At 39.9% G+C, this 26,003-nt stretch overlaps 1 protein-coding gene across 6 annotated transcripts in view; it reads right to left on the bottom strand.

Moving 5' to 3' along the window:
- Positions 1-26,003, bottom strand: part of DMD (dystrophin) — a 2,389,494-nt gene that overhangs the window by 210,039 nt on the left and 2,153,452 nt on the right. For all 6 annotated transcript variants that reach the window (XM_055564496.1, XM_055564495.1, XM_055564498.1 and 3 more), the window contains one exon: positions 19,748-19,808. In XM_055564496.1, coding sequence (XP_055420471.1) covers positions 19,748-19,808 — 61 coding nt within the window. The remainder of the gene's footprint in view (positions 1-19,747; positions 19,809-26,003) is intronic.

Below are 26,003 nucleotides of genomic sequence, written 5' to 3'. Positions count from 1 at the left end.
CCTTCCAGGCTCCTCTGTCCATGTGATTGCCCAGGCAAGAATACTGGAGTGGGTTGCCATTTCCTTCTCCAGGGGATCTTCCCCACCCAGGGCTACATCCCATGTCTCCTGAGTCTCCTGCATTGGCAGGTGGATTCTTTACCAATGAACTACCTGGGAAATGCATATAGCATGGCTATTGCTTACCAAAGCTACCCTCTATATCTGGCACACATACCATGATAAATAAATACTCACTGAATGAATGAATGGATCAATCAGTAAAGAGCATATCTTGAAATAACTATGTGAGTTTCCTTAGGCAAGGAGAATCCAAACCATTTCTTAAAAGCATTGTAATTAAACAACATTTTAACATTTGTGTCAAATTTTGAAAGCAGTAATAAATAGCAGTTTCTGTTTTTACAAATATGGATGAGGTTAAACAAAATATACCAAGTAAAAAAATTCATACTAAATTGGCTAATTATGGGTGAAATTGGCCATTTATGCTTCAACAATGATCAGAGATACCCTTATAAACTATGCATTTTTAATGAATAATAACACATTTTATAGTTTTATGGTTTCATTTTAGCATTTCAGAACAGTTCACAAATACACCAATTACTTTGCAATGGTATTGTACTCTCATATTACAGGCCAATGCAAGAAGTAACAGCACAGTGGATTTTGAAAGCATAGGGGAAATTATTGGATGCTTAAGATAATGCTCTCTACTCCTTGCACCTTGTTTATACATGTTTTATAGTTTTATACAGATCTTTAATATAGAACTGAAATAAAAACAAAGAATTATTTTAGCCCTTTAATTTGAAACCTTTGCAAATTTATTACTCCATTTATTTTGGGGGCAATTTTTTCAACTATGGTAAAATATACATAATGTGATATTGATCATTTTAACCATTTTTATATGGGCAATTCAGTGGCATTATATACTTTCACAAAGTTGTACAACCATCACTGCTGTCCATTCCCAGAACTTTTCATCATTCTCTCATTCCAAACAGAAATGTTGTATCCATTAAACTATAACTCCTTTTCTCTTCACCCACTTCCTAGGCAGGCAATCAGTAATCTACTTTCTATCTCAATGAATTTGACTATGGTAGATAACTAACATGAGTGGAATATCATACAATATGTATGCTTTTGTGTCTGAATTATTTCACTTAACAATGTTTTCAAGGTTCATTTGTATTATAGGAAGTATCAGAATTTCACACCTTTTAAAGGCTGAATAATATTCCATTGCATCTACTGTCACCTTTTTTCCTCTGGTTACCTGTTGATTGGCCTTTGCGTTGTTTCCCACCTTTGGGCTGTTCTGAATGGCGGTGCTATGAACATTAGCATACAAGTATCCATCAGTTGCTGTTTTCCATTTTGAGGGGTATATACTTATCAGCACAATTGCTGGAACACAGGGAAATTCAAAGTTTACCTTTTTGAGGACCTACTATTTTCCACAGGGTCCACACCATTTTACATTCTGACCAGCAATTTCTAATTTCTCAACATCATCATGAGCACTTTTTGTTTTCCTGGTTTTTTTGTTTTTTGGTTTTTTTTTGGACAACAGCCACCCTGTTTGGTGCAAAGCAGCATCTCATTATGGTTTTGATATGTTTCTCTAATGACTAAGTGTTGGAAATATTTTCGTGGGCTTAATTCCTTTTTTTAAGGTTGTTGCCATTCTACTAGATGCATTAAACACTGTCAATAATCAGTTTTAACTGGAAAAAATTTACCCATTTAAAATCTGCTGCTGCTGCTAAGTCGCTTCAGTCATGTCCGACTCTGTGCGACCCCATAGACGGCAGCCCACCAGGCTCCGCTGTCCCTGGGATTCTCCAGGCAAGAACACTGGAGTGGGTTGCCATTTCCTTCTCCAATGCATGAAAGTGAAAACTGAAAGTGAAGTCGTTCAGTTGTGTCCGACTCTTAGCGACCCCATGGACTGCAGCCCACCAGGCTCCTCCGTCAATGGGATTTTCTAGGCAAGAGTATTGGAGTGGGGTGCCATTGCCTCCTCCGGAGGTACAGTCTGAGTCAGCAAATAGACCAAAGCAAAGGATGGAGTCAGACAATCTGAGCAGAATACCAGTTTCAAGTCAGCCAATCAGTGCAAAGTACAGACTTGGAGTATGCCAATCAGAGCAACGTACATGCTAGGAGTTAGCCAATCAGAGCAAATACAATTCAGGAGTCAGCCAATCAGAGAAAATTAACAGATAGGAGTTAGCCAATCAGTGCAAAGTACATGCTAGAAATCAGCCAATCAAAGAAATGCACAGGCTAAAATCAGCCAATTAGGACAAAATACAGGCAAGGAGTCAGCCAATCATGGAAGAAAAAGGCCAGGAGTCAGCCAATCAGAGCAATATACAAGTTAGGAGTCAGGTAATATGAGAAATGCTGGACTGGAAGAAACACAAACTGGAATCAAGATTGCCGGGAGAAATATCAATAACCTCAGATATGCAGATGACACCACCCTTATGGCAGAAAGTGAAGAGGAACTCAAGAGCCTCTTGATGAAAGTGAAAGTGGAGAGTGAAAAACTTGGCTTAAAGCTCAACATTCAGAAAACGAAGATCATGGCATCCGGTCCCATCACTTCATGGGAAATAGATGGGCAAACAGTGGGAACAGTGTCAGACTTTATTTTTCTGGGCTCCAAGATCACTGCAGATGGTGACTGCAGCCATGAAATTAAAAGATGCTTACTCCTTGGAAGGAAAGTTATGACCAACTTAGATAGCATATTCAAAAGCAGAGACATTACTTTGCCAACAAAGGTCTGTCTAGTCAAGGCTATGGTTTTTCCTGTGGTCATATATGGATGTGAGAGTTGGACTGTGAAGAAGGCTGAGTGCCAAAGAATTGATGCTTTTGAACTGTGGTGTTGGAGAAGACTCTTGAGAGTCCCTTGGACTGCAAGGAGATTCAATCAGTCCATTCTGAACGTGATCAGCCCTGGGATTTCTTTGGAGGGAATGATGCTGAAGCTGAAACTCCAGTATTTGGCCACCTCATGCGAAGAGTTGACTCATTGGAAAAGACTCTGATGCTGGGAGGGATTGGGGGCAGGAGGAGAAGGGGACGACAGAGGATGAGATGGCTGGATGGCATCACTACTCGATGGACGTGAGTCTGAGTGAACTCCGGGAATTGGTGATGGACAGGGAAGCCTGGTGTGCTGCGATTCATGGGGTTGCAAAGAGTCGGACACGACTGAGCGACTGAACTGAATTAAACTGAATCATGGGAAAGTACAGACTCCGGCTAGGCCAATCAGAGCCAAGGACAGGTTAGGAATCAGCCAATCAAAGCAAAGTGTTGGTTAGACCAGCCAATCAGAACAACGTAGTGGCTAGGAGTCAGCCAATCAAAGCAAAGTACAGGCTAGAGTTTAGCCAATCAGAGAAATGTACAGGCTAGGACTCAGCCAATCAAGGCAAAGTACAGGCTCACATTCAGCCAATAAGAGTAAAGAACAGGTTAGGAGTCAGCCAGTCAGGGCAAAAGACTGGCTAGGGTTCAGTCAGTTAGAGAAATGTTCAGGTTAGGACTCAGCTAGTCATGGCAAAGTAGAGGCTCCAGCTAGGCCAATCAGAGTCAAGGACAGGTTAGGGGTCAGCCAATCAGAGAAATGTATAGGCTAGAGTTCAGCTAATCAGTATAAGGAACTGGCTAGGAGACAGCCAATCAGAGCAAACTACCTGATGGGGGTTAGCAAATCAGATAAATGTACAGGCTAGGAATCAGCCAATCAGGGCGAAGTACAGGCTTGGACTCAGCCAATAAGAGTAAAGAACAGGTTAGGAGTCAGCCAGTCAGGGCAAAAGACTGGCTAGAGTTCAGCCAGTTAGAGAAATGCTCAGGTTAGGACTCAGCCATTCATGGGAAAGTACAGGTTTGAGCTCAGCCAATCAGAGCTAAGGACAAGTTAGCAGTCAGCCAATCAGAGAAATGTATAGGATAGAGTTCAGCCAATCAGTATAAGTAACTGGCTAGGAGACAGCCAATCAGAGCAATCTATCTGATGGGAGTTAGCCAATCAGAGAAAAATACAGGATAGGACTCAGCTACTAAGGGCAAAGTAAACAGTATAAGGAACTGGCTAGGAGACAGCCAATCAGAGCAAACTACCTGGTGGGAGTTAGCCAATCAGAGAAAAATACAGGATAGGACTAAGCCACTAAGGGTAAAGTAAAGGCTTGAACTCAGCCAGTCAGAGCAAGGAACAGGCTAGGAGTCAGCCAATCACAGCAAAGTACAGGTTAGAGTTTAGCCAATCAGATAAATAAATGTACAGGCTATGATTCAGCCAATTAGGGCAAAGTACAGGCTTGGACTCAACCAATAAGAGAAAAGAACAGGTTAGAAGTCAGCCAATCAGAGCAAAATATAGCCTAGCGTTTAGCCAATCAGATCAAGGCATTGGCTAGAACTCAGCCAATCAGAACAAGGTATTGGCTAGAAGTCAGCCAGTCAGAGCAATGTACAGGCCAGTAGTCAGACAATCAGAGCAAACTACTGGATGGGAGTTAGCCAATCAGAGAAAAATACAAGACTGGACTCAGCCAATCAGGGAAAAATGTATGCTAGAGTTCAGCCAATCAGAGAAAGGTACAGGCTAGGACTCAGCTGATCAGCACAAAGACTCGGACTCAGCCAATCAGAGCAAAGAATAGGATAGAGTTCAGCCAGTCAGTCATCTGCTGCTGCTGCTGCTAAGTCACTTCAGTCATGTCCGACTCTGTGCGACCCCATAGACGGCAGCCCACCAGGCTCCCCTGTCCCTGGGATTCTCCAGGCAAGAACACTGGAGTGGGTTGCCATTTCCTGAAGCGACTTAGCAGCAGAGATTTCCTTAGATGAATTATTAACCTGTACAACAATAATCTGTTTCTTACAGTGCACACTACTAATAATATTTGTAATCATTTCCTGTGCCTCCATTTTTATTTTGGAATACATATATTTAGGTAAGGAGAAGCAAAAACAGAATCTTTAGTTGACAGAGTACTATGAATCAACTCAGTAGAAGTTGGTATAATCAAGCATAAAACTCTGAATAAAGTTACTGTCTTTTAGAAGTATATCCAATAAACCTAAGTCTACTTTTCTTCATTTTGCTGTTTATAAAACTTGGTGATAAGAGGCTTTTGTCCACTACATAACTTGACGTTATTTGGATAAAAATGTTGCTGGTCTGGGATTCATGCTACCCCAAAGCAATATCAATTTGCTGGGGGATTATTTTCCTCTGTTCTTATTCCGTGTTAGTACTTTCAAATATTTTAAGTTTCTTTTTTTCCCAGTGTTTTATGAAATTAATTCTATATATTGGGGGCCACAGCAACTATTGTAAAGGTGTGACCCAAATTGCCCGATGATAGTATCCAGTATGCCTCTGCCTCTTCCAGATCCTTCAGACGGTGCTATTTTTCTACATTCTATTAGCTATCAGGATTTTCGGGCTTTAATTTTTTAAAAAATGTTCCATATCTGAGCCCTCTGATACATCCTGAGTTATAGTTACAGTTACAGTCAGATAACTTCTCGGGAAAAATGACTTTGTAGTTGGAACATGTTTTCTCCATCCTTCCATATTAATTTTTTCCAGTTCACAACTCAAAAAAAGATTAGTACGCTTTGAATCTATCAGCCAGTGTGGAAAGATCGAACTTCTACCTCAACACTGAGCTGCTTCCTTTCAGCTTATGTATCTTCTGCTCAAGCAATACATTCAAGGACTTGGGATATAATTGGCAATTTTGTTGATGATGAACGAGGCTGAGCAGAGTAAGGATGACTTTTGCTACTCTGCAGTGCTTACAGTAAAACAGAAATGGCTTGGCGGTTGCATATATGAAATAAGAGCTAGATAAACAACTCTAAGTTTCTTGACAAGAAAGTCTATTTAAAAAGATATAATGCAATGACTTTTCCCCCTACCAAAACAACAGCAACTCCCTCCAACCCCACAAAAGAAAACAAAGCTCTATTTGAAAAGAAAACCTGGCTATCTTTTTTATATATCAAAATTAGACACCTATGCAATTAATCTATTTTCTATATGCTTGATAAATGACTCGTGAGAGTCTCTTGGACTGCAAGGAAATCAAACCAGTCAATCCTAAAGGAAATCAGTCCTGAATATTCATTGGAAGGACTGATGCTGAAGCTCCAATACTTTGGCCACCTGATGTGAAGAACTGACTCACTGGAAAAGACCCTGATGCTGGCAAAGATTGAGGGCAGGAGGAGAAGGGGATGACAGAGGATGAGATGGTTGGATGGCATCACTGACTCAATGGACATGACTTTGAGCAAACTCTGGGACATGGTGAAAGACAGGGAAGCCTGAAGTGCTGTAGTCCATGGGGTGGCAAAGAGTTGGACATGACTTAGTGACTGAACAACAATAGTTCAATAATAGTTCAACAATAGTTCAATAACAATAGAACAACAATAAAATGACATCTAATAGTTACCAGCAAATGGAAAGGACTGGTTGAATAGATTTAAATTCCACACTTGAAGTCTTTCTTTCCCATTGGATGCCACTATGGTTCTGTTGTAATGTCTCTCTCAGACTCTACCACCTATCTGATCCCAACCTGTTTCAAAATCTTTTACTGTTAAGACATAAGGCTATGTGCATTCACCGAACAACCTTAGCACCTGAGGTAGCTTGTGTATTTTGACAGAAACAGAATTTGAAGGCATTTTCCTGAAATATCCTCATAACAGTTTTGGCAAGGAGCTTCTAAAGGAATACATTCACTTGAAAATGCTTCCTCTAAAACAGCAACTTTCAAAGATGTTCAGTTTCTCGACAGTTCAACCAGGCATCCCATGCCATCAAGTATTTCTCTCTGCTCTCACACAACTGAAACACAGAAAATGAATGAACTCATGGCTGAAATTGCTCCCCAAATATGATTTAATCAACTGCAATTCCAGTTAGATTACCTGGAATAAAAACATTATATGGAACACCTCTAATCTGGTTTTCTGTCTTCCTTTATAAGAATGCCTATGAGGATCAGAGGTAAGTGCTCAAGGATGTGTTTAATCCCCCAAATCAAATAAAACAAATGATTAAATATTTATTTTCAAGTTGTGTGTGAGGTAATAAGGTGCTAAAGGATGATGCAAAGATACCTAATGCAGAAGTGTTGTCAAGGAGTTTACGGCTTAACTGGGGAGAAGAGGGATCTGAAAATTAACAAAAATATTTCAAGAGTTAAACAGGAAAGATAGGAAAGATGACTTATGGCTTGAAGGTAGTTACAGAGGTCCTTGCTGTCTCAAAGAATGATTCTAAGGTAATTAAAAAAAATAAATGCCATATACATACTTTTTGATATAGAACGTATAAGTGTTATATCCCCCACTAGTCTTGAACCCGACCTTTTCTTAGACATTTGACTTCCTAGAACTGGGGACAACATGATAAGGGAGAACACATGGACCCATTTATTTTCTTTCTTTTTGTTTCCTTTTTCTCATTGCAAAGAGAATTTTAAATTAAAACAAGTACACACTGTAAGTATAAAGGGCTGAATTTAGAACTGGACTCACATAAAGTGCAGATTTTATCTAGTACCAATCTTTACTAATGATTCAAACGATTATAGGGAAACACCAGGCACAGATAAAACATTCTTCACCTGGAGGAACCTGAAATAATCAGATACAATGACCCAAATATCCCTGTTCGTTCACATTATGATATGCTTTGGTTTCATATTCACAGAAAGGCTTTTAAAACATTTATGCATAAATAGTGATATTGAAAGGAAGCCATTTCCATCTTCAAAGGCTTCCATTTTGTAATCTGTTAATGACAAACATAGGGAAATGCTCCAGTGACCATGCCCTGTTTTCCCTCCAGTCATGACTCATAAAGCTATAAATTCCAGGTTTATTTACAGTAAGTAAAATAGACCAGGTATATCCTGCTAAAAACATTTTATAGATAGGGACTTTCAGGTATCTTTCTGCTGGTTAAAGGCCATTAACAAGATTAACAAGAAGGTCTGGGCAGTCATTAGCGTGTTAATAAGGAGGTCTGTCGGAGAAGGCAATGGCACCCCACTCCAGTACTTTTGCCTGGAGAATCCCATGGACAGGGGAGCCTGGAGGGCTGCAGTCCATGGGGTCGCTAGAGTCGGACACGACTGAGCGACTTCACTTTCACTTTTCACTCTCATGCATTGGAGAAGGAAATGGCAACCCACTTCAGTGTTCTTGCCTGGAGAATCCCAGGGACGGGGGAGCCTGGTGGGCTGCCGTCTATGGGGTCTCGCAGAGTCGGACACGACTGAAGTGACTTAGCAGCAGCAGCAGCAGCAGCAGCAAGGAGGTCTGTTGAGTTGAGGTCATTCACTCCCCTCATCCCATAGGGAATGAGTTACAGGCCTGCTGTTAATACTCTTTTCTCCTCTACCTCCTTCTCTCCCTTTCCTTCCACCTCCCTTCTTCCCTCTCTCTGTACATATACATATATATGTATAAAAATATGCACAGACATACAGGTATAGATGTAAAATGGTCATAATTTTTCTTTTAGTTTTAGCTACAAAGATACTTGAGGCTTCCCTGGTAGCTGAGATGGTTAAGAATCTGTCTGCAGTGCAGGAGACCTGGGTTCAATCCTTGGGTTGGGAAGATCCCCTGGAGAAGGAAATGGCAACCCACTCCAGTATTCTCGCCTGGAGAATCCCATGAACAGAGGAGCCTGGTGGGCTACAGTCCATGGGGTCACAAAGAGTCGGACACAACTAAGTGACTAAGCACACACAAAGATACTTATACCTTGAGCTTTTGCTATACTTATGCTTGGCCCCTCCTGTTCCATTTAGGGTTCATTCTTCCCTATTATTTGATGCTTTTTTTTGGCAGAAAAGTTTGTAGCACTGAAATAAGTTAGAGTGAAGAGAAATAACTTGGCCTTATATTTGACAAAGCGCACATTTATAGATTAGTATGGGGTGACTCTATATATTCAGACAGATATTTTTCTTAATCTTCAGGAAATACAAGTTATTCTTTACTCTCAAAAACATATGAATTGCCCAAAGTCATTTGGTGACTTTATGTCATTACAAAAGAAAGCATAATAAATACTTGTTAGCCACCATATAATTATAATAATAAAAAAGAAGAGAAATCATTCTACAGTAAGGTGAGATTTTTCCACACGTAATGCATGGAGCTACCAAATGCTCAGTGTCTAGGGAAGTCAGGACTTAAAACCACAGGCTATTTGCCTTGTAAGGTTAGAACCATGGCCTGGGATTTATGGTAAAGAGGAGACTCTGTTATCAGAAGGAGGGTATGGTATCAAATTCAAGGACAAGGTCTAGTGTCAAAAAGCCTCCCAAAGAGTTGACCTAGTCCATCTGAGTTGACCCTGTGATACCCTTCAAAAGGGCTTAGAATTGGGAGTATGGGGAACAACACATGCTGTGGTGTCTATAACATTAGGTTACTTGTCTTGCATACTCGCATCTCCGCAAAGCCCTGATGGAAGTGCCAGGAAGTGACTCAGACGTCCTCCACTTTCTCAGCTTCCACAGAGGCAAGCAAAGGCTTACATCATGGCTGGCCAGGTTTTTGTTTCATTTTTTGTGGCCCTTTATTGCCAAAAGCAGCATAGAGAAACTTAGGTCTTGGCAAGAGCACAGTGGCAGAAGTTGATTAGCAAGGGAAGAAATACGATGCAGGGAAGAACTAGTAGAATAGTGTTGGTGATTTTCAAGATGGCGGCCCTACAGTGGAGGACTGGCCACACTTGCTTACACTAAGGGCCAGTTTTCAACCAACAATACTAGGAAGTTGAAAGAGCTGGGGACAACCGATGAAATGTATTAGTCATTATTGTTATAAATCTGCATTCTCTACTCTTTTATTAATTTTTTTCTTCCAACTCTCAACACTTCCCCTACCAAATGGGTCCCCATCTGCATCCTCAAGAATCCTGGCTAAGTTGGCCCCTGCCGTTGGGGGAGAGGCAACTAACTCCCACCCAGGTGAGGAACTCCAAGCAACTTTGATCCACTAGAGTGTGCATGTGGGGGGTAAGGATAGTGATTGTGGGGGTCCTAGTTTGGACACGAGGCAGGGCAAAGCCAACTGAGGTCACAGGGTTGGTGGGAAAGGCACAGAGCCGGGTCTTTATTACTGTGACTTGAGAAAGCCACCAGCCTCTCTGAGTCTCAGCTATTTCTTCTTTATTAGATACTAACTGGGGTTGTTAACCTCATAAACGGGAAGACAATAGCTAGTTCTAGCACTTAGTAGGCACATGTTACAATTAAGCTTTTCATCCTGTCTCGGAGGTCATATGGACCAGAGCTATGAGATGCTCCCTTAGTAGAAAGCAAAAGACCGAGAAAAAGTGAACACACCGAAAGGAAACAAAACCACAACAAAAAAATTCCCAAAATAGCAAAGAAGCAAGTTAAAAATGATTCTCTGCATTGACTATTTGACTTGCAACAGCTTTGGGGACCAAGACAGATGTGGATACACTGAGAAAGAAAAACAGAAAAAGCGACTGAAAGTTTCAGGGGGAGCAGGAAAGCTTGTCTGCTTCATCCACTTAGCAGTTCATGGTATAACAGGAGACGTGATCATTGAATGTGGACAGGGGCCTCATAGAGGACCTGTTCTTAGGAACTTTACAGGCTGCTGAAAACAGAGAAGTTTTTTTTTTTTTTCTTTTCTTGTGCAAGGATGTGAAAATATTGCAAGGTGACAGCACTGATGCATACAATGCACTCATTTTATTTTTCAAAAGAAATTATGTGTGTGTGTGTGTGTTGACAACGTTTCAGAAGGAAGTATTCTCATTCCTTCTCCCTACCCTCTGCCCTCCTCCCTGTCCTCTGGAATGAGGGAGGGGAAGACTGAATAGGATTTGGAGTTTTCCCGCTGAGAAAGGGACATTTTGTGCAACCAGGTCAATGTTCAAAGGACTAATGCTGTAAGGAAATTATCCAAAGGGGAGAGGCGGTTCAGGGTTATTCAGTTATTTTCAAATGCTGTCTGGGCTGCTGCTGACCTTTGTAAAGGCCAACAGGATGTGGCTTCCCAGGGGGATAGGATAAGAAGCAATTAGAGGAGCCTAGGAGAGGCTCAGGAATGTTTGGGAATGTACAGATACCCCAAATTATATGGGAATGCCAAGAACGAAAATAAACTAATTTGATCAAGGATATCTGTGTGCTAGAAAATATTCTAAACACATAGCTAACACTGGACATAGCTGTAAGATTTTCTTAAAAAACCAGCGCTCGGTATCTATTAGATGTCAGTGAGACTTCAGTTCCATTTTGGAGAAGTTCATTCATATTCCCTACATGTCAGAAGGGAGAATGGGTGTGAGGTTAACTAGTCACAGAGTCAGATTATGATAAAGCTGGGTTTCCAATGCAGGTTTATTTGAGGCCACAGCCCATGGTCTTTTCTACCACACAACTATGGAAGAATGAATGTGTTTCACAAAGCTAGAAAAAGAAAATGAAGCAACAGCTGAAATAACTTATTCCTCTTTTTTGGGGAAAGAGACCTAAATATATTTCATGAACACTCTCACATTCCCCAAGGTGCCATGAATGAGGTGAGGGGGAATACAATACCTGGGAAATATATCAGATTTTTTGACCTGTACACAACACTGTACTTTAGCTGCAGCATATATTGTGCATATGTTGCCACCTTTAAGCATTACATACAGCACAGAATGTTATAGGATTTTTTCTGTAAAATAAAAACATCGCTATCATTCTCTTCAGACTCAGTGGCTACTATATCCCAACCCCAAAAGTAAATCCAAAGTAAATGCTTAGTGAAACACAGAGGTGGATCAATTTAAAGCTCTATTGAACACTGCAAAACCTGAAGAATGATCATGAGTGGCATTTAAGAAAAACAAAAAGACCCCAGTTCTACTGAAACAAAGAAAGCTAGAGCTCAGAATGATCTCAGGCGTTATCAGGTGGGCTAAGTCATATTGCAAATCACAGTGTTAAAGACAGAGCAGAATCCAGACCTCAGGATTTTGTATGTACCATTCAGACACTCAGCTAAGGACCATCTGCTAGGCACCGGGTTTAAGAGACTGAGAAACTCTATAGGGCTTCCCTGGTGGCTCAGCTGGTAAAGAAGCTGCCTGCAATGCAGGAGACCCCAGTTTGATTCCTGGGTCGGGAAGACCTGCTGGAGAAGGGATAGGCTACCCACTCCAGTATTCTTGGGCTTCCCTGGTGGCTCAGCTAACAAAGAATCTGCCTCCAATGCACGAGACCTGGGTTCAATCCCTGGGTTAGGAAGATCCCCTGGAGAAGGGAAGGGCTACCCACTCCAGTATTCTGGCCTGGAGAATTCCATGGACTGTATTCTATATAAGACTCAGCACACTTTGTAGTATTAACTGGTGGCAAAGTGGTAAAGAATTTGCCTGCTAAGTCTGATGTATGAAGCTGAGCATCCAAACTGGTGCTCTGTGACAACCCAGAGGGATGGGGTGGGGAGGGAGGGGGGAGGGGGGTTCAGGATGGGGGGACATATGTATACCTGTGGCCAGCTGATTCATACTCATGTATGGCAAAAGCCATCACAATATTGTAAAGTAATTGTCCTCCAATTAAACTAAGTAAATTAAAAAAAAAAAAAAAGAATCTGCCTGCTAATAAAGGAGACTCGGGTTGGATCCTGGGGTCGGGGAGATAACCTGGAAAAGGAAATGGCAACCCATGGAAATTCCACAGACAGAGAAAAGCCTGGTGGGCTACAGCTCATGAAGTCACAAAGACTTGGACATGACTGAGTGACTAAACAACAACAACAAGAAAACTAAAGGACACGAGAGACACATTTGGGTGGTAGACCTAAATGGACACATAGACACCTGAAGATTTTTTGAAAGTAAAAGGGGCCAGGCAACTGGAAAGCATGTGAAACTTCTTGTATGCATTTGTTTATTCATTCATTCTAATATCTACTGAGTGCATGCTATCTGTGAGGTACTATGCTAGAAAAAGACACACAGCACCTATCCTCATAAACTCTATTATCTCAGTTGAGGTTTTATGTATCAGCTTATGAAACTGTAAGGAAAGATGTGAGATTTTTTTGTGAGCCTTATGAGACAGAAGATAGTAACATCTACAGCTACCAACAAGATGTACAAAAGCAAAGGCCAGAATCAGCACCCTATATGACACTGTGGCATCTCCTGCACTCTCTTTCAGTTACCATCTTAAGCTGACCTGTTTTCAAGATTGTATCATCAAGTACGCATTACTGACCATTCCTTCATTGTGGTTGCAGAGCTTAATGAGACTCAGCTAATATGACCTCTGGAAGCATCAAACTGCGGAGGAGAAAGCACAGCAGAGAAGACTGACCTCTGGGTTATCTCAGTGTACAAAGCCTTTTGAAAAGTCAGAGCACCAGGCTTCTGGCAGCAATTCCACAAATTTAATTACCCAGAAATACTCACCAGTATCCTCAAAGACTGACAGCTGATTCTCTATTACATCCGCTTCTTATTATCAATGGTGCTAAACAGTTAAGGAAAAAGTTTCACAGTATTTGTCCTTCCTATCCTGGTAAGATTGATAGTGCAATAAGAAACCTCAAGGGCGATATGAAGATTCATTTTCACTCCTCTGGAAACTATTATAAATAATTTCTCTTTCAAAGTCAACATTCATAAAATCAGGGAATGTCAGGACTGGACATGACCTATGATACCATGTGATGCAGCCTCTTCAGTGACAGATAGAGAAACTGAGACTCAGAGAAGATAAGTGATTCACCTTTGGTCAAATAGTTAGTTAATAGCAAAGTTGAAATCAGACTTCAAGTCATCTGATACCTGGTCTATTACTATTTCTCCCATTTCATAGTGTCTTGTCAGCTGCTAAAAGGTGTATTTTGAAGAAAAATATACATGTGAAGGAGTTGACCAGAAACAGCACAAACTAGATTCTGAGAAAAACTAAGGACACCTCTGCCAATCCCAACCAACATTCAAACTGAACATCTGAAGATTAGAAGCATTCCTAGAATGGTAAGGTATCATGAATGAGACATGGGGGAATGTTTGCTTAGCTGGATATCATAACCCAGTGTTTTTTTTAATAATAAGAGCCCACCTCTGGACTTCCCTGACAGTCCGGTGGTTAAAACTTTGCCATTCAACAAAAGGGGTGCAGGTTTGATCTCTGGTTGGGGAGCTAAGATCCCACAGGACACAACCAAAAAACCATAACATAAAACACAAGCAATATTGCAACAAATTCAATAAAGACCTAAAGAACCCGTCTCATCAGAACTGTTTCCACCACATTCTAACCAACAGATATTTAGCATCTTGACTGCTGTTACAGCTGATACATAGCTAACTATTGCTCCCTCTCTAAATAAACATTATGTAGTGAAATAGAAGTCAATAATTCAGAGGAACAAATAAACTCAGCCCAAACTTGAAGCAGAACAACTCCTGGCACATATAATAGGGAGCTGGAGCAATAATGAGGGCAAGATATGCTTTAAACATGGGAGGTAGTTGGAATCTGATAAACTGCCCAGAAAATTGAAATTGAGGCAATATGGTACGGAGGGAGGTGGTGTCAAAACTCAGATGCTACTGGAGTTAGGGAGCACGGGTACTCAGAGCAAGATTCATCAGTGTAACTGCGAAAAGATCAACCGGATACAAGAGGACACAAACAGCAAAAGGTAAGTGCAGGCTGATGGCCAAAATTTCATGCCGAGAATCAAATGCTTGTTCTAGTAGAACCACAGGGATGGTAGCCATAGGAATACAGGAGAGTGAGAACTCCAGTCAGCCAATTTGGCAGTGACACAGCAATAGCAGTAAGAAATGCTGACTGAAGTGACTGTCAGCTTCAACCAGGGAGGTTTTATATCGTATTTTGCTAAGCAGAAACCAACAGAATGTGATGAGCAACTCAGATGTAACAGGTGGCTGGAGAAACATGCCTGGGATTGAGAATGGAGAGGAGAGATCAAGGTTATTAGACATCCACAGAAATGTAGACAACATCCAAAATAACTAGCAGGAAAAGACAGACACGGCTTTGACCTGAGTTGTTTCTTGAACATTGTGTGTTAAAAAGAGCTGAACAGTAAGAATGTTCCCCAGAACCCCACTTTTCATGCTTTTGTGAAGTGCTTCAGACATATTTATAATGATGGCATGTACTGCTGGTGACTGAGTCAGCAGGTTTCTCCCAAGCTTCATTACTGAATGCCTCCCGATATTTAGCAACCACAGCGTCTTTGCAGGAGGAAAGGACCAGCTTGTCTAAAAATCAAATCCTTCCTAAGAGACAGCTGGCAGAAATAAAAGGTCAAACACTTGATCTGGTATTACACATAAGTAGCCACAAACCAACCTTCTGCTAAAAGCAATATATGTAGAATGGGTATGACCTCAATTGGTTTCTCCATGTGTGCATCAATGCGAGACTGTGAATAGCATTTACTTTCTTCATGAGTGAACAGAGACTAGAGACGATGCTAACAAATTTAATAACCAATATTTGGGCCATTCCACTCACGACACCCCAAGGAAGATATAACAGAGCTGGAGAAGATCCAGGGAAAAACAACTAAGATGATCAAAGGAAATGCTTATCTTTCATTCAAGGGCAGACTGAAAACCTAAAAAGGATTAGACTCTCAGACTGGGAAGATGAAAATGAAAAGGAGGTAGTGAGGGGATGTGAGATTAAAGTCGACTCTTGAGTAAATAGAATTGTATTCAGTGAATTTCTTTTTTTTTTAATTTTATTTTATTTTTAAACTACTGAATTTCATAGCACTTAATTGGGGCCGCCCCTTGAGGTTAAGGGATGTAGATTAAAGAGAAACTGAAGTACATCTTTATTTATTTATAGAGAAATCAGTAAGTTTATAGAACTTATTTCTAAGACAGGACTGAAGGGGAGGAGGGGAAAAGTTTAAGAAACCACTGGATATACTCAATGCCAATAGATTGCACAGTGCATTGTAAGAAATGGTCATGACACATCCTGATATTTTTGAAATGAAAATTACTAGGTTAATCGACAACACAGCTATTGTTTGCATGTGGGTCAGACTTCTGGGCTAGTTGTCCTGTGGGTCTGACCCAGTGTGCAATTTCTTATGCTCTTATTATGTCATCTATGCAAAAACATGTTACATGCAAGTTTGGGATTCCTAAATTCTTCTGACAGTCCAGAACACAGAAAAATAATTTTCAAACTCATTAAGAAAGCAAGAGAGAGTCCCAGCTCTTGGCTCTGCGTGGTTTACCCATATGGGAGTGTGCAACATAAAAAGGTGAAAGAAATTCTAACAGAATGCAGCAGCTGGTTAAAGGCTATTATATTGAAATTTTCATGAGTTTGACAATAGGCCAAAAAACTACAAAATGGCAGAGAGTGGAAAAGGCAGTTGTAACAGGTTGAACATTGTTGGTGATTATTTTTTCAGTGGCAGTGAAAGCTGTAATCAAATAACCTGAAAGAGAGGCTGGCAGGAGAAGAAGAGCCCCAAGGGGAAGGGAAAATGAAGACTGTAACAATGATGTATGCTGTGGACTAATAAACTAGACAAACGTGTAGTTTGAAGTTTCAAAATCAAGGTTCTTAGCATCATATGAAAAGCCAGTGTTAGGATGCAGGCGTAAACATTAGTTGATTGGCTATCTAGAGCAGAAGATATTGTTACAACCTCAAGGATGAGTGGCCAACTCAGCAACTAACTGGAACTGTGCTACTGGTATAGAAACTTCTTGTTATGTAGATGATCAGTTTATTTCAGCATTGAAAAGGAACTATTATGTAGCATTCAAAAAATATCCAGAGGAAACACTTGTTTCTGCTGCTGGACATATGTGGTTAAAAACTCTTGCATGGAAGTCAGGACAAATAAGATGAGGACAAATGGGAGCTGGTTGAAATGATGTCATTACAAACACTATCATTATTGTTATTTGTAGATCAATAAGGCATCTCAAACTATGAATGGCATCTGCCAGGGCATGAGGTACACTGGATCTTGTACAAAGTCATTTGGTATAAGCATAATATTTTAGAGAGTAGTAATGTGCAATAATAAATCGCAAAGGACATCAATAATCTGTTTATGGGCAATGTTCTGAACATGTGTTGTCCCTATATTATGGCTTAACATTTTAAGAGTATATTTGAGAAACTGCACAATCTCTAATTTCAAGGAGATTATAATTGTACAGAGAATTGATCTCTATAAAGTTTCAGGGACATCTTTGAGAAATTAGGTAATTCTTAATTCTGAGGGACTGATCACTTCAGAGGCTTTTAAGGTCTCCATACTCACCTCTCTGCTCATTTTCCTGCCTATTGTTCTATATTTCTTACCATTAAACTAGGAAGAATAATAGTGCTAAATTAAACACCAAGACCAAAGCTCCTATGGTACCTGGAGAAACTGGAGTGGACTGAGAGGGCATATGTGAAGCTAATTCACAGTGGAAAAATAGAATTTCTGTGTTATTTTTAAAACTGAGAATTTATATTCTGTTAATAATGAAGATAAATAATGTTTTTTAAAAAATAAAGATTAAACTTCTTGAAAAAGAAGGCTGAGATCTTAAAGATTTTGAATTTGGACAAGACCATGGAACCAGTCACACACTTTGATTCCTAGAATTACAAAGGAGCTTAGATGTATGTCATCTAGTCCAACTCTTCATTTGAGAAATGAGAAACCAAGCTTTGGGCAGGTGAAGTGACTTGCCCTAGGCCATACAATCAACTAATCACAGATTCGGGACCAGAAGTCAAGTTTTCTTATTCCCAGATCTGTGCCCCTCCCCAAATCGCCACCATAATCTTAAAGTTGGGGAAGGAGCTCTGGACAAACAGGAAGAAAAATAGAGAGTGGCTGTTCTCTGATCCTATCGAGGAGCAGTAAGAGTCTAAGGTACAGGGAGGAATTATAGCTTTTCTGGATTCGTTTTCTTTTCATTTTTTTTGGACCGAATTCATTTCCACTGTTTCACAGCACTGTGCTGGAATCTTTCAAAGGAGATGTAACATCAGGGAGAAGATACATATTTTGGGAAAGGACAGTGGGATGAGGGGGTACTCTAGGAATCCCACAAGACACTTAATGAACCCCAAACAGGTAACAGTTTGGAGAATGATGGCTTAAAGATGTCTCAGACTCTCAGGTGATCCTAACATCTGAGTCACAAAAGGAGTTTTTATTTTAGCTCATAAAGGAATTGGATAAAGTGAGAGTTTTAGAAATGGATTGAAAAAGGAGCAGGTCTTAGTCAGAAATGGAAATCTGTGATGATGAAGACACTGATGTAGGAGAAGACTGGGAGGAATTTGAATAAAATGGCTCCACAAAATATATAGTGCATGTAAAGCAATACAGTTCATGTCTACAAATCAGTACATTATTTAAGAGAATGGGTGATTTTAAATAGGTGTTAAACCATGTGCTTTAAGTGACTAAATAATTATACACAACAAAAATAAAATAAAATTTGAAATTGGAAAATTAAAAAGTAGGATTAAAACACACTGAAGTAGAACTTTTAAAGTGAGAGAAACCCTATCTGGAAAAATTTTGTAAGACCACCTTTCCTAAAGAATATAGCTCTCCTTGAAGAGCCAAAAACATCCCCTCAATCCCATTCTTCTGAGTTAACAAAATTGAGGCATGAAATCCAATTTCTTGAGAACTGTAGTAATGAAGATCTAGGACTGCCCTTATTGCTTGCGAACTGAATTATGAAGGATTGATGGGCAGTGGAAGAATAAAAACAGACTTGATAAAAGATGGCAGGCTGAAAAGATGGAAAAACATTTCATATTTTTAGTCAGACTGATAGTGGAAGCAAGTTCAAAGACTTAAGTTGGTATTGCAGACTATTTCGTGAATCTGATTTATTTAAATTGTTGTTGAGGTAGCTGACTGAAACTTAAATTTAAGCTGGACTCAATTACACAATTGATGAGTAACTGTTAAGGTACCATAATAACTCAATACTCTCTCTCCTCTCTCTTTCATGGCAACCCAATGTATCATAATTTGTATTTCATACAGCATCTTGCAGAAGGTGCTTCTAAGAACCTGTATGCCTTTGACTGACATAAATGGCCCCTGAAAACAGTATCATTTTTGTTGTTGTTATGTGAAAAATGCCAAGTGCTATGTGTTGAGAATGAACACCTCAGCTCCACAAATCCAGAACTATTACTGCCTGCCTTTGGGTACATCAAGTATTTATTCACCTAAAACAGTCTGTGGACAGATAGCTGTAGACACCTTCCATCTTTGTCTAAAGAAGAAATGTGGGAAAAATCCCTGGATAAAGAAAATGGTTCTTGTAAGTATTCACTGCCACTCTCCATAATATTAGAGGCAGTTTCTATTCTATTGCACGAAATCCACACCACCTCCAATCACAAACCATAACATGTATGTTGCATTAACTGGACTTTTCCGAAAGGTACCTCCCTGTGGCATCAGCAAGTTTTCAGTGGTCACTGTAGCATGAGTTAATTATCCAAGCTTCTTTGGGGAAGAAAGAACTAGGTATTGTAGGCCAGGCTAACATTGAGTTTTAAAAATAAATTCATCTGTGAATATACATATTAGCCAAAATACATGCCTCTTTGAGAACTTAATGTTTTCAACTTACTTGATATAGTAGGGCACTTTGTTTGGTGAGATGGCTCTCTCCCAGGGACCCTGGACAGAAGCTAAAAAAAAGGGGGGAAAGAAAGGCAAAGAGGTCAAGTTCAAGGCAAACAAGAAAGACAGCATTAATCTCCAGAATTACAATTTTACACTGATATTGGTCTGTTTGTTCAGTTGCCCATGAAGACAGGATGGATTAACGTGCTGTTCTGAAGTTTCTGTCCTGATATAAGTGAAATTGAACTCATTCAGGCACAAAGATAAATGCAAAGGAAAAAAACACAAAAAACGTTCCACTGCTATACCTATAGAGCAGATAAGAAACTGAATGTGTACAGGTTTTCTCTTATGTGTCTCCATTGGGCGCTGTTCTTATAACACTTCCTGTTGCTGTTTTGCAGTATCTTTTACTATTCGATTGACCGGGTTTTATTAGTTTAGCAGCTGAAACATCCCTCTATGATATATTTATATTCTAAGTTATTGACACTAAAGTACTTCACTTATCACTCTGATATGCTAGTTTTCCTCTTTATTTGGTTTGAACAGAATTCAATTTCATTTACTGATGACATGTTTTAATTGGTGCCTCAAAAATGTCAGGTGACCAGCATGATCTGATTAGAAAAGATAACCTCAAGTGAGAGAATGGCACCTGATACTAGAGTGTAATAAAACTTTGATGATGAGTGATGGATCCTACAGGTGAAATTAAATTTCACATACTGGGAATTCGTTTCATAACAACTTGATTGTATATCACTCAAATAAATCACTTTTAAACAGTGTTTTAAATGCTTAACTTGTAGTGCTGTGTTTTTTTTTTCTTTTCCAAAGTTGAACAACCTTTTATGTGTGGTTTAATATGATGGGGTTTTTTGGCTTCTTTAAGAGAAAATGATCATGTTAGGAGACATTATACCATTTCCTTAATAATAAAATCTTCCTCCTGAACAGAGTTTTAAGAAACTCCAGTTTTGAGACACAGAATTGCATCAAGCATATAAATATAAGAAGCATTCTTATTAACAACCAGTAATTTTACGTGTATGTCCATTTTTCCCCTGAATTGTCATCCTGCTTATAAGTTGAAGCACAGCTGATGTTGACCATTACTTCCTCCTATGAAAATCTCCCTTCTAAATTAGTCTCACAGTAAATTCAGTCCACAGTGTATTGAGATGTAAGAAAACGTCAAAGCTAATATATCCCTAACTACACTGCATAATATGAAAGAACAGCTTCTAATAAAACTTTGCCCACTGCCAGACAATTTAAGGGTAATGAAACTATAGACTCTTTGTTTTATATAGAGTAATAGAGGGCTCAAACCACCCAACCTTCAACCAGACATGCTGCTTTGTACCTTGGCAATATGTCATTTAACAGATATAAGACATGAATCTGTATTTAGCTGCTAATTATGCCTTTTCATTTTGGTGGACAGATTTTTAATATGGAGGAAAAAGACATTTATCTGTTTTTTGGAAGTAGTCCCTGCCTTCAAACTCTCCCTTTCTTTTTCTATTTTTCTCTCTTTTACCTTTGTCATTGTCTGCCCAACTCTCCTCTTGTCCATTATTCTTCTCTAGGACACAGTTTTCTTGACCAGATTAGTACAGAGAGTAATAAGACCTTATCTGAGGATTTAGGCTGAACTCCCTGAGCAGACTGGGCAGTCTGCTCTTATGGGAACTTAAAAACCCAAGCCTTCTCTAGCATGAAACATGGTGGAGAGCCAGAAATCATGGCTCCTGGTTTCTCGGGGTGCCTACTTCTTAAAACCATAGCATAAAATCAGAAGGTAGAAGAGAACTCCAGGGAGTACTTGGTTGAGTTTGCATTGACTGTATTGCCAAGGCTATGGATGGCTAAGTAGAGAAGGAATGGTTCTTCTTTTCATAAAGATTGCTATGGGCTGAGCTGCACCATTTCTCTGATCATCCTTCTCCAGTTCCCTATTATTCTTTTGTTGTTCAGTCGCTCAGTCATGTCCAACTCTTTGCAACCCCATGGACTGCAGCACGCCAGGCTTCCCTGTCCTTCACCATCTCCTGGACCTTGGTCAAACTCATGTCTATCGAGTCGGTGATGCCATCCAACCATCTCATCCAGAAAGTCTGATCTAGAGGCTGCCGAGAATGTCCTCTGATAGCAGAAGAGTCTGTTCTACTGGTTGCTGGGTGGGGTGCTGGCTGGGTAGGGGTGCTCGGCCTGAATGGAACAACCTTCAAGCAGAAAATCTAGCAGGAAACAGAGGAAAAGTGGAATGCCTGCTGAGTGAATGGCCAGACCCACACCAGGCATCTATAGTGGACTTTGTACAGTTAAACATTAAAAGGAAAAGAAAATTCCCCAGAAAATGCCAGAGTAGTAGTTAAGAATATACTTGAACTAAAAAGCTGAACAGATATAATTAAAAAAAAATTCTACAAAAAGGTAAGTTCCAGATCAATATGAAATTTTAAGCTCTTGTAATTGGAGTTTTTATTAATTTTTATAGAGAGTATAGAAATTATATATGAAAATGGTGAATTTTTTACCTTCTAAAATAAAAGCTCGTTGCCTTTCTGTGTAGCTATTAAACAGATCTGATGGTGAGATTCAGTGAAGCTTTTGTGTTGAAAGATGTTTTTTCCTCTTTGACTCACAATTCATAGATGCACCTAAGCAACTGCTTTGCAGTCATCGTTTGAAAGTCAGAAATTTTATACCAAAAAATGTCCTTGATGCAATAAAAAAGAAAAATAACAGCCTTCCTCCATCTTGCCCCTGCCCTCTATCCCTACCACATACACACACACGGCAACTACTTGCTTTAGAAGTACCACACAATCGGACAATGGTTCTATGTGATTGGAATCAGTACTCCTCCTCAGGAAATTGCTAAAATGTTGTTGAGCAAAAGCTCGGGGCTGCTGGATTCTGGTCTTGCATATATTCCAAAGTTGGTCACATGTATGGTAACTCTCGCAAGAGTGTTTCAGAATTATCATTTCACTTCTCGCAGGAATGCCAATGCCAACAACAGCTGTTTCTTATCTCAAGGTACCAGTGGAAGCTTGTCATCCCTCACAAAGCTAGCCTACATGATCGGCAGACACATCTCTTATGCCTAACGTGTCCACTTTTACTAGCCCATCACACGCAGATTTACTGGCAAATAGTTTTTATGACACTCTGCTGTCCTTTGATATTTTCTTATACAGATGTTTCTATAACTGCTACATGTAATTCCAGTGCAGCTTTGTGATTCAGATTCTCAAGGGTAAACACCATCCATTATCGTACGGCAGCAGCACCGTGTGGTATTGTCTACTGAATTTAAATAGCAAACTACACATGAGTTTATTTATTCCAAAACCAACCTCTGCATTTCCCCTTTGTTACAGAAGCAGTATGATATCAACAGCAAGAAAGGGTAACGGTTCTACCTTCAAATGTCTTTCCTCCCTTGAGGTGACAGGATTCAATATTGTGCCCGAGGTGTTTTTGAAAATCACCAACACAGGCTCCACTGTTTCGGGGAAGTTCTCATTTCTACCATTTTCTAATGCATGATGAACAGAATGGGCCAAGGGGAAGCACCCTGGTGTTAAGCCATATTTTAATCAACACAGGGGCCTAACCAGAAAACTAGAAACAAAGCTAGTATTATTTAACCTGTGCCAAAAGTGCATTCTCTGGAATTCAGACCCTCCTACATTTAGTAATCTTTCTACCTTTCTTATATTTGGTGGTTTTGGAGTTTAATGACATAACTTGGGTCAAAAGAAAGTGGGGACGGTTTATAAAAATAAATAAAACCCACCAATTCACTGGGGACAAAAGAGAAACCTCATCTGTGGGGGTTATGAAAAATGCAGTGGGGAAGATAGGCCAGCTCAGAAGCATGCGGATTCCAGGGATGGGTTCTATGGACTCAGTCTATCAAGATCAACTCTAGAGCAACATTTCTCAACCTTTCCCCACTCTCTGTCCCCAGTTCAAGGTATCTTTTCTTTCTAAGAAGATCAACACAGAAAAACACCTTTATTTCTCTTTACTGAACTTCCATGTACTGAAGTCTATTTTTTTCAGTCTATTTTTTGCTCCTAATCACCCTATTCCACAGATATACTATATCTGTATCAGTTTCTGCATTGTATGTATCTGTGCTTCACATATAAAGATAATGAGTTTTACATCTCCCCAAAACCAATTTTTGCCCTCTTGGGGGCAATATCACTTTGTTGAAAATTCTTGATCTAGAGGAAGTGATGGGAGGGGTTGGGGGAGAAAGGAAAACCCCTCTCTGTGCCTGAAATGTGACTTCAAATAGCTCATTTGATATAGTCAGAGTGACTTGTGAGGTGGGTATTATTATTTTTATTTTGCAGATGATCACACAGTTAAGATCACATGGTAAGACATGTCTGAGGTCATAAATCAGTAAGTATTAGATGGTAATTTTGGTGTATTACTCAAAGTCAGATGATTCAGGAAATGGAGAAAACACAGCTATTGCATGTCTACTCTGTACCACGCATTGTATGTTTCTTAATGTAATCCTTCCAAATGCCCACCATGGTCATGCTATTCCATTGTTACACATAAAGCAACAATTCCATTGTTACACATAAAGCTCAGAAACAGTCAGTAAACTAACTCAGCTAGTAAAGGGTCACACAGCTAGTAACAAGTGTATCCTGGATTGCCACCAAGTCTCTTTGGTAACAGCATTTGTAACTGTTGGGTGCAGCAATGTTCCCAAGGTCCTGAGAATGTTAGCTGAGGGTATTCAGGTGAGGCTCCCGGGAAAGTTCTTTCAAAGACTGACTGAACTGAAAGGCAGCTTTGCCCTTTTCCCACCTGCCTTCTTCCTGCCTTGGATGTGATGATGTTTGGAGCTATAGTAGCCAGGAGAACAGAAGCCGTCTTGGTTGCAGCTCCCCAGAAACAGACAGGCACAAGGGTCTGAGTGTGAGGAGTTAAGAGTCCTGATGGAGGGAAGCACTGGGAGAAGAGCCGGAAGTGAGTCAGGAAAGGGAAGAAAGCTGATCAAGAATGCTTTACTGCTTTGGGCAGCTGGGGCTCAGTTCAGCTGGGGCTTCAGTGTAGGACACACTTAAGAGTTATCCCCTGCACACCTGAAGGGCAAGGGAATGGTAAATTTAATAAATAAATATTTATTTATTGCTTGAGGGCTATTCCTGGAGCGTGGTGAAGTCTTTAACTCTCTGGCACTTCCGGTATGCCCCTTGTGCTGATGAGCAGGTGCTGATGGCCAGAGATGCCCTTAAAGGCAGAGTCACAGGTATGTGTAGTTTGAAGTCTAGTTTTGGTGAGCCTGGCTATGGTGAATGCCAGAGGGGATATGGGCAGGACCCTCACAACTTAGGCTACAAGAGTTATGCACTAAGAATGGCTGAGAAAAAGGGAGGCTCAAGAAGATGAGGATATATGTATACATATAGCTGACTCACTGTGTGGTACAGCAGAAACTAACACATTAGAAAGCAATTATATTCCAATAAAAAACAAAGTTTTAAAAGTATATGAGAAATCTGTTTTTTCAACTTTATTTTCTTAAAGTCTTTTATTCTTTGACTTTTTAATTAAAAATTTTAAACTTTTATTTTATATTGGAGTATTGCCAATTAACAATATTGTGATAGTTTCAGGCAGACAGCAAAGGGACTCAGCCATACATATACATGTAACCATTCTCCCCCAAACTCCCCTCCCATTCAGGCCAGATAATATGGAACAGAGTTCCCTGTATCATATAGCAGCTTCTTGTTGGTTATCCGTTTTAAATATAGCAGTACGTACGTGTCCATCCTAAACTTCCTAACTATCCCCTCCTCCCATACTTACTCCTGGCAACCGTAAGATTGTTCTCTAAGTCTGTGAATCTATTTCTGTTTTGTAAACACGTTCATTTGTATCATAGAGAAATCTAGTTCTTGACCAATATGTAGCTATCATTTCAGTTTATCTCTGAATTTCTATGTGAGAAACTTAGAGACTCCTACTTTGTGTAAGTCACTGTTATTTGAGTTTTCTGCTACATGCAGCCAAACCTGCTTCTAACTAGCCACTTTCACCTACCCAAACCATCTGTGGTTGCTCACATCATTTTAAACGACTGAACAGTATTTCATTAGTAGAAGTACTAAACTGTATTTTAGAAGTTTCCACTTCGGGACAATTTAGGTTGTTTCTAGTTTTTCACTGGTATAAATAAGGCTGCAATGAACATCTCTGTAGATAAA

Source organism: Bubalus kerabau, chromosome X, assembly GCF_029407905.1.
Source record: "Bubalus kerabau isolate K-KA32 ecotype Philippines breed swamp buffalo chromosome X, PCC_UOA_SB_1v2, whole genome shotgun sequence".
Classification (NCBI taxonomy): Eukaryota; Metazoa; Chordata; class Mammalia; order Artiodactyla; family Bovidae; genus Bubalus; species Bubalus kerabau.
This window is presented reverse-complemented; position numbering and strand designations above follow the sequence as displayed.